Source organism: Corvus kubaryi, unplaced genomic scaffold (genome assembly GCF_017639235.1).
Source record: "Corvus kubaryi isolate FWS band 111438036 unplaced genomic scaffold, C.kubaryi_AGA036_p1.0 37398, whole genome shotgun sequence".
In the NCBI taxonomy this organism is placed as follows: Eukaryota; Metazoa; Chordata; class Aves; order Passeriformes; family Corvidae; genus Corvus; species Corvus kubaryi.
This window is the reverse complement of record NW_024581137.1, coordinates 13,333,002-13,342,166: the sequence shown is the minus strand read 5'-3', so window position 1 is coordinate 13,342,166 and position 9,165 is coordinate 13,333,002. Positions and strand designations below refer to the sequence as shown.

Sequence of the window (9,165 nt, the reverse complement as noted above, 5' to 3'; positions counted from 1 at the left end):
TGTCAGAGCAGGCTCCAATCCCAGCATGGGAATCTCCTTTGCAGTGTTGGCAGGGATGGGTTCCTTAGAGGGTTTTGGGTAGTGTTCCCATGGCTCTGGGATTCATGGCAGCCACATGGTGCCCCTGCTATCAGCTACCGGGACACCTCCCGCCTGAAGACTGGATGTTGGCCAGGCAGCACCACAGCAGCTTGGAGCTGTCAGCTAAAATGAAGCAAGTAAATAGGAATAACTAAATATAGTTCCCCCTCCTTGAGGCAAAAAGCTGCCCAAATCTGGGGCATGACACCCAGAGAGCTGGATCCGGTGGGAAACTGGCCAGGAGGTGCCCCAGGTTTGCTCCTTGTCAAACCCCATGGCCTGGGGGTGGGTCAGAAAAGGTGCCCGGGCGCACAGCAGTTGTCCCTGACTTGGGGGACTGCCAAGGGTGGGAAGCCCTATAACACCACCTAACCCTGGGAGGTTGGAGACCCCCACATTGGGGGCATGCAGGTGGCAGTGGTGGGCCTATGCAGAAAGGGGGGCGGGCTCCAGACAGCACCCTCGCCTCGAAGTGCAAGGGAAAAAAAAGTAGGCGGGAGAAAAAAGAGCAGCCGAGCCAGCCAGGAGTCGAACCTAGAATCTTCTGATCCGTAGTCAGACGCGTTATCCATTGCGCCACTGGCCCTGCTCGGAAGAAAGCTCCTGCCCCTGGTACTTCAGCACAGCTCTCCCGCGCTGGCTCAGCCAATGGCGGCGCCGCCGAGTCCGCCCGGCCCCGCCCCCTCCTGCCATAGGCGGCGCCCCGCCCTAGGCTCGCCGCGCGCCCGCGGAGGTTTGTCCCGAGCGAGGCCCCGTTGCTCCGGCCCAGGGACGCGTCAGTCGGCCAGGAAGGGAGAGGCCGGGTCGGAGCGGAGCTGGCGGCGGCCGGGGAGAGCCCGAGGGGACGGATGGCGACGGCGGCACCGGCGGGAACCACGGCAGCGGCGGCCTACGCCAGCCTGAAGCTGTGAGTGACCTGTTGGGACAGGGATGATGCGGCTGTGCTACCTGCCAATGGGGAGGGAAGGGGAAGGGAGGAGCCGCCGGTGGAGCGACGGTCGTCTGTCCCTTGCTGTCCCCTGCCCTTCCCGGGCCTGTCCTCTGCCCTTTCTGCCCATTTCGGCCCCCTCGCTCACCCGAGTGACCGCGAAGGGCTTGGCCTGAGGCGGCAGTGCGTGCGGGAGGGTGGGAGGAGGAGGAGGGAGGACTTTGGCCGCGGACACGGGTCCCCTGTCGCCGTCCGTCCGATAGCGCTGTGGGCGGGCGGCTCTCGTGTCTGTGTCGCTTCCCTCCCGCGTGTCCAGGAGGTCAGTGCCTGCGGGGCTTCCCTCGGCGTGAGGAGCCAGGGCTGCCTGCTGGTCGTGGACTTTCCCTCTCTGCAGACATTCCAAACCCACCTGGACGCATTCCTCTGTCACCTGCTCTGGGTGATCCTGCCTTGGCAGAGGGGTTGGACTAGATGGTCTCCTGAGGTCCCTTCCAACCCTAACGATTTTGTGATTCCGCCTTCCTGCTTCTAGGTAGCTGCTGTAGGGGCTCGGGCACTGTGTAAGGCTGTGTGTGCGCAGCGCCGCTTGCCAGCAGAAGGTTCCCTAGGCGTGCTTGTCCATCGGTCTCTCGTGACACAAATAGGCTTTCTTTTGTGGTGTGTGATGGTTTTGATGCCAGTTGATGACTGAACTTTGAGGGCTTTGAACTTTCGGGACTCTCCTGTGCACTGCCGGCTCTGACTTTCCCGGTGTACTTTTTTTAACTACCCAGTGTAATTTTTTTATTACAACAAATATTTTTTTTAGGGGAGACTGTAACCCTTTGAATGTGTGTGTATGCCACGTGTTTGTTTGCTGCTTTTAATACAGTAGAAGAAGTTGCATAACCAAAAGCAGTGCAAAGTTAACGCTGCAAGAGGCATTTCCATGATAAACCCTCACACCAACCAGTTCAAACTCCCAGGGGTGTTACTCTGAGCATGAGACTCTTCATGACTGAAACCAAAAGTGAAGTGTGTTTGTGTGTCCTAAAGGCGTTCCCAGGCTTTTGACCTCTAAACAGTAGCTGGAAATTCCACAGTTGAGTTACCGATACCATTTTCAGGCAGCAGTATCTGAAAGTGATTCTTAAGCCTGATTTAACTGTACTTTACGGTCTGTTAAATTTCATTTGACAGTCATCTTTTGGATTCAGAGCAAACATACTTAGGTCTTTTGGAGGTCTGTATAAACAGTTTGCCATAATGCTGTTTCGTGTTTCAAAGTCACTGGGCTTCTTATTTTGTTTAGGTAGTTGTATGAGGGTACACGGACCCTGGAGGTAATTGAGTATTGCTGAAGAGTAAGATCAGCAGTGATGGCTGAAAGACTTTACTTGGTAGAAAGCTTTTTCTTTTTCCTCTTGTCACCTAAGCAGTATTTGTCTTTCTTTAAGCTGATCTTGTGATCTTTTTGCCTGCAGAGGAGCAAAGGTGAGTTGTGTGAGTAGCAGTTGTGTGACTTGTAGTACACGTTGTTCTTACTGACATTTTTTTCAAGTAAAAGCACTTCTCTAGATACAGGCTAGTAAGGAATTCTATCATTCAAAATTTAATCTTGGCTAAAAGTAAGCTTTGATCTTTTTAGAACAAGGCTGTCTCAGATGTAGTTTAACGTGAGTTTTTTCATAAACATGAAAACAGAATTGGTTTGTGTTCTGAAAAATGAGCTTTTGTTGTTGTTGTCATTACACCAAGTTGTGATCATGGCTGCAGATTTTCTATTAAGTGTTTTGAAGATACAGAGCCATAACTTGGGTGATGAGTCAAACCTACCGGGTTGTCAAGGTCAAAGGAGAATGTTCTTATGAAAAATCCAGGCTAGACTTCAGTTTCAGGATTTAGTGGTGGCAGTATTTGAGTTTGGATTTTTAACTGGCTACTCATTCTCAATGAGGCCAGATTCTGTGACTGTACCTCTTCTGTGTAGTCTGGTGGCCCTGGATGGAGCTTCCCTGACTGCAGTGCTCTGCATCCTGTACATCCAGCCACAGGTTCTAGCTCTCAACACAAACTTCTTGTGTTCTCCACCTTATCAAAAGTAGTGGTTCACAACTTTTGTGCTTTGACCAGTGACATCAGTCAAGTTCAGGTGATACCAGTAGAAGTGCTGATGTCTGGCATTTGGGCTGCTTATGAAACTGATTGAGTTACACCAACAGTTATTGGGGAAAACTGTGAACCTGAAAACTGCTATCCATAGTTGTCATCTGTGTCACTGCTATACTTAATTAACTTCTTCTGGTAGCCTCAGGAATAAATGGTAAAATTCAAGCAGCTATTGCAGGTATTGCATTCACAACTGGTAGTGGAGTTGCCAGTCCAGTTAATGTATGAAAACTGATTGTTAAAGCTGTCTGCAGAATAGAGAAAATTCTGGCTGTTGTTTTGGCTCAGTTAAAATCACTTTTTTTTCCATTAGTGCTTGGATGAAGACTTATCTTGCTGATAGCCTTCTCAGTATCCTGTGGGTCCATGAGACTAGCTGTGTTTCAAATTTAACTCCTCCTACCCATAGTTATGTTGCTTCACATGCTTTGTGGAAGTACTTGTCAGTCTTTAGTAGCTACTGCACTTGAGCACAGTGCTTTTCACTTGTGTGTGTTTGGGGGGACATCTAAAGGGGTGTTTTGGTTTGAATAATGCTTCCAGAAAGAACAGCTACAAATCTTTTTCTTCCTGCTCCATCTAAGTGGCTGTCGTGGTAAAGCTCAGGGATGTTGGTGGAGCAGGACATTAACTTATGCAGTAAATTATTTTCATCTAGAGTGAAACTTCGCTGGAAATAGACATTATGTAGCTAAGCCTTTAATAAATGCCTTTTCTGTTTTGTTTTTAAATAGTATTTCCATTAGTGTTTTCTAAATCCTGGGGTTTTTCTCCCTGCAACAACTACTGCTCTTTGGGAGGTGTTCCAATTCCTTGAGCTGTTTCTGCTAAAGGAGTAATATTTATGGGAGACATATAATTAGCACACCTGCTCACCTAGAAAATCTGGAATCTCTGGAGTGCTGAAACCACCAGTGTGTTAGCTCTGTTACTTAACATACCATCGGGACTCTGCATAAACTAACATCTTTCCTGTATCACCGCAGACCAGTTAGCTGTGCTCAAGATACCAAATGCATCTCTATGCAGTACAGGGTGTGCTTTTGGCTTGCTTTTTTATGGTAGTCAGAGGCTGACATCAAAGAGTTTCCTGCATTAGAGCAATGTTCAGTATTTATGGTGAAATGATCAATTACTGAAGTAAGGGTTTGGCTGTTGAGGCCTAGAAGGCTTAAGTGGTATTGAGTGAAGTACTATCTTTAGTGGCCATTAGAGCATGATGGGTCCTCTTCCATGCTGTATCTGAACACAGGAATATTCCTATCTGTAAGATCAACCTAATTAAAATGTGGGATGCAACTGCATCATCTGTATTATACACAGTGCTGCTTTATAACGTAACTAAGGAAGTGAAACTTCACAACAAATACACAAACAAAAGAAATACTATCTCACTTAATTGTAAATGAATCTGACTTTACACTTGGTGTAAGCAACAGTGGTTTGTTCTTTTTTGAGGTTTTTTTTTTGGTTGTTTGGGGTTTTTTTATGTTTCTGTTATGTTAGGAATCAATACTTTTTTCCCACAACTTTGAATTGTAGGAATGAAATCTACTGAGTTGCTTTATGTCTTGGCAGCAATCCACACAGTTTCAGTTGGAGAAGATTATCAAACTGAAATCCAAGTCACCTTCAGTAATATTTTAAATGGGAATTTGGTGATTGCAGTTCCTCAATACTTCTCTTGAGTAATGTGAGTTATGCTATCAATGTAAAATATTAGTGTTTATTGCTTCCTTTGTTCTTTAGCACTACTGAGAAATAGTTCATTATAATGATTTTAAGTTTTCCTTTATTTAAAAAAAGGGAATAAAAGGACTCCAATTTTGTGAAGATTTGATATGCTGTTAAGTTGTAAGGGGAGCAAGATACTGGTGGTGAGAGTTCTTGATGTCTTGTATGGGTCTAGACAGCAGTGACAATGTAGCTGAGGAGAAGGCAGGCTCCTACTGTCAAATATGAAGCTTATACAAAAACAGAATGTGGCCTGGTGTGTGAAAACGAGTTCTAAACATAACTACAGACACTTTAGCCTTCCATAAAATACTGCTTTCCTAATTGGTTTTTTTTGTATAATACTGGCACTTGGACTTTCATCTGTCCTTATGCATTAAAAGAATAGAATGAATCTGCAGATTCCTAGTCATGAATGATCCTTTCTTCACCATTTAATATCTCCTTGTCAAATCAGTAAAATTAGCATGTCTAATCTTGTCTAATCATCTGTCTAAGCTTGTGATAGACATACAAGCTTGCTAGTGAATACAGTTTGGAGATTAACCTATTCATGCAGTGTTCATCAGCTTCCTTTCTGAAAGACAAGTGAGAGGCAATCATCTTGACTATAGTGATTTTACAATAGAAAAGGTCATCTGAGTGAGAATGAGACTAGTAGCCTAGTTCTGGTAATTGGTAAAGTTGTAAACTTGGGCTGGAACTGCTTTGAGTCTTATCCTCTTCCTCAACTATATTTATTTTAGGAAACATTGAACTTCTTGCAAAAATGAAGCAAGGACTAAGTGAATCATCTTTCTGTTGAAAATTTTGAAGAGCACTAATTATCCCACTTCTTCTGAAGCATGGATTTAATATCTTGCAGCTCCTTAGGCTTTCCACTTTGTGTTGCACAGTTGTATTTAAGGCAGGTTTTAAGGATGATCCCAACAGTGTAGTATTTGTTCAAGTTCTGTCAACTTTGTAGATTGGTAACTTGATTTCTTCTTGCCCCTGTCTCCCCTCTCACTCAAGACATCCAAAAGAGTCAACAACAATTCTGTTTCAGAGTGCTGCAAGCTGCTGAAGCCTTTTTGGTCCATTGAGCTGAAAACAGGGATGACTTGTCTTGCATTCTCTATGACACTTTTGTCACCAAGTTTGGTCCTGGAGAGGACCGTGGGAAGGAGGACTTTGAATGAATGCAAAACATAAATTTCTAGCTTTGCTTAAACTATAGACATTGAGTAAGAGGAGATAAACGTGATAGAGTTGTTAAAAGGGCAGTGGTAGTGGCAGGAGATAATGTGGTCAAGGATTTGAGAGAAATGCTGGGATCTGATCTAGCAAAGTGGGGTCTGTGACACACACTGAGAGAACAAACACCATTTGCAGTGGCAGCGTTAATTCTCTCTATTTTCTTTTCAGTTTGGGGATATTGAGAATAAAAGACTGCTTGTTCTTCAGGGAGAAATTGTTATTCTTGTGTGTGGTAAAGAAAACATTTTTTTATTATGACAATTATTTGACATTTGTAAGCTTCTCAGTTGGTTAAAAACAGGCTTTAACCAATATGCATGTGAATCTCTGTGCTGAGACTGTAGTAGTGTCATGGCCATGTTGCACTTCATAATGTAAGGAGCAGCTTTTAAAAATACTGATCATGGATGGAAATGCTCTTTGTGCTCTGTCCAGTCAGCGTAGATGTCTTGTCCGTGTTGTGCTCTTCATACAGAGTATTCAAAAACTGAAACTATAGTTCCTAACGCTTTTTTTGGAGACTGTTCAACCTGATAGGTTAACATACTTTTTCAACTTATTTTGATTGGGATACTCAGATTAAGTAAGACTGTAAAAGAGTAGGATTGCATAAGCATCTGTGTTAATGGCACAAGAGGTCCAATATTAAACTTTGTCGATTCTCTTCATGGCTGTTTTTGTATCTGGACTCTTGTGTGTCAACTGACATCCCAGAGAAAGATGAGTGTTCAACTAAACCAATGGAAGATAAGCTGCAGCTTTCTCTTGTGGAAAAAATGCCTCCTGTTGCTTCCTGCCAGCTAGCAATAGGTTTCTGACTGCATCTTAAATAGTATATCCTGCTTTCTTTTTTGATGCTTTAACAAACGGAGGGTTTGTAGATGTGTTTAAGCTTGTCTTGCCCCTGTTCTATCTGTGTAAGCTTGTTTATTTTTTGCCATAAAACCAGCTCCCATTATTGCTGTGAAACTCCCCTAAAAAGCTGGGGGTGCACATGTGCACTTCATCAAAAACAGAAACAATGAAAGCAAAGTAGATGTTTTAAGGCTTCAGCATTCAGCAAACTGCATATTTGTATTTCTTACTCTGATGTTTTTATTTTTGAAGATAAAGCATTTAATATGTATACCTGAAAGATTTAAGGCTGCTGATTTACAAAGGAAATGCTGTAGATGTGTTTCCCATTTTAGGACCCATAGACTAATTTTCCTGTAATGAAGTTAAATTATCTGATGAACACTTAACTATTAATTGCTTTACAGTTGGTTGTGTTATTTGGTGTTTGGTGGATTTTTTCAGTTCAGTATTTGCTCTCCTCTGGCTTTCCTCTTAATTTCCCAGTGAGGTTGTGGAATCACCATCCTTTGTGAGAGTCAAAACACACCCTAAGAAACAGGGTTTAACTTAGAAGTTGAATAAACTTTTGAGTTGGCCCTGCTTTAAGTGGGTGGAAAGTGGGGTCTTCTAGACCTCATTTTAAGGACTCTGTGGTGAGTTGATCCTGGGTGCCCCCTGGAGCGGATCAATCACTCCCCTCCTCACCTGGATAGGGGAGACAAAATAAAAGGAACAACTCTTGGGTCAAGATAAGGGCAGGGAGAGATCACTCAGCTATTACAGTCACTGGCAAAACAGAGTCAACTTGGGGAAATTAGTTTAATTTATTAATAGTCAAATCTGGGTAGGATAATAAAAAATAAAGCCAAACCTTAACACCTTCCCCTCACCCCTCCCTTCTTCCTCAACTCCACTCCTAGTTTTCTCTACCTCCTTCATCTCCCCCATCAGCACAGGGAGACTGGGAGTGGGGTTTGTGGTCAGTTCATCACACTTTGTCTCTCTTGCTGCTTCCCCAGTGGAAGGACTCCTTCCCCTGCTCCAGCATGGGGTCCCTCTCCCGGAGACTCTGAGACAATTCTCCACAAACTTCTCCAAAGGGAGTCCTTCCCACAGACCGCAGTTCTTCACGATCTGTTCTAGCGTGGGTCCATTCCACAGGGTGCACTCCTTCAGGAACAGACCGTTCCAGCATGGTTTCCCAGAAGGGTCATAAGTCCTGCCAGTGTTCCAGCACAGGCTTCCCATGGGGTCAGAGCCTCACAGAATCACAGAATATTCTGAGTTGGAAGGGAACCACAAGGATCATCAAGTTCATCTGTTAAGTGAATGGCCCATATGAGGATCAAACCTTGGTGTTATTAGCACTACTTATTAACCAGCATCTCCCTGCTCTGTCGTGGCCCTCCAAGGACTGCAGGTGGATCTCTGCTCTGCCATGGACCTCCATGGGCTGCAGGGGGACAGCCTTGCCTCACTGGTCTTCCCCAGGGGCTGCAGGGGAACCTCTGCTCCAGCTCTTGGAGTACCTGCTGCCCCTCCTTCTTCACTGACCTTGGTGTCTGCAGAGTTGTTTCTGTCACATGTTCTCACTCCTGTCCCCTGCTGCAGTTGCTGTTGCGCTGGGCTTTTCCCCCTTCTTAAATATGTTATCCATCACTGATGGGCTGGGCCTTGGCCAGCAGTGGGTCTGTCTTGGAGCTCACTGGCATTGGCTCTGTCAGATACAGAGGGCTTCTCGCAGCTTCTCACAGAAGCCAGTCCTGTAGCCCCCTCCGCTACCTGGCCATCACAGTCCTCTGATCTAAATTAGGGTTCCAATTCAGCTTTCTGAAGGATTAAAAAAAATAAAAAAGATGTGTAGAAATGCAAGATCTATTTAGGGAGAAAGAGCCTAAAAATATCTACCCTGTTACTAGAACAAGAATTTTAAAACTATGACCCCATGTCTTGTCAAGCCTTAAACTAAGAAAAATCACTGTAAGAGTCAAGAACACTAGTTTTAAGAGTGTTTGGGGTGTTTTGTTTGTTTGCTGAGCATTTCCTGTGTACGGCTACAAGTCACTTCTGCATAACTCTCCTACCAATGCACAGTGTATCTGGCTTCTTGCAACTGTGTTAATGGATGTATTTTTAAGGAACACTTCTAAAAACTGTTTATGACTAGCACTGGATTTTGTGCTGGTTTTGAAGAGAAG

At 44.5% G+C, this 9,165-nt stretch overlaps 1 protein-coding gene and 1 non-coding gene across 2 annotated transcripts in view; one reads left to right on the top strand and one right to left on the bottom strand.

Annotated features, from left to right (window-relative positions):
- Positions 1-594: 594 nt before the first annotated feature.
- Positions 595-667, bottom strand: TRNAR-ACG. Its single transcript has one exon. It is a non-coding gene; the product is annotated as a tRNA-Arg (tRNA).
- Positions 668-814: 147 nt separating this feature from the next.
- SACM1L (SAC1 like phosphatidylinositide phosphatase) overlaps positions 815-9,165 on the top strand; it is a 31,290-nt gene continuing 22,939 nt past the window's right edge. The window contains exon 1 of the mRNA XM_042043568.1: positions 815-988. Within this exon, the coding sequence (XP_041899502.1) occupies positions 930-988 (59 nt within the window). The 5' untranslated portion in view covers positions 815-929. The remainder of the gene's footprint in view (positions 989-9,165) is intronic.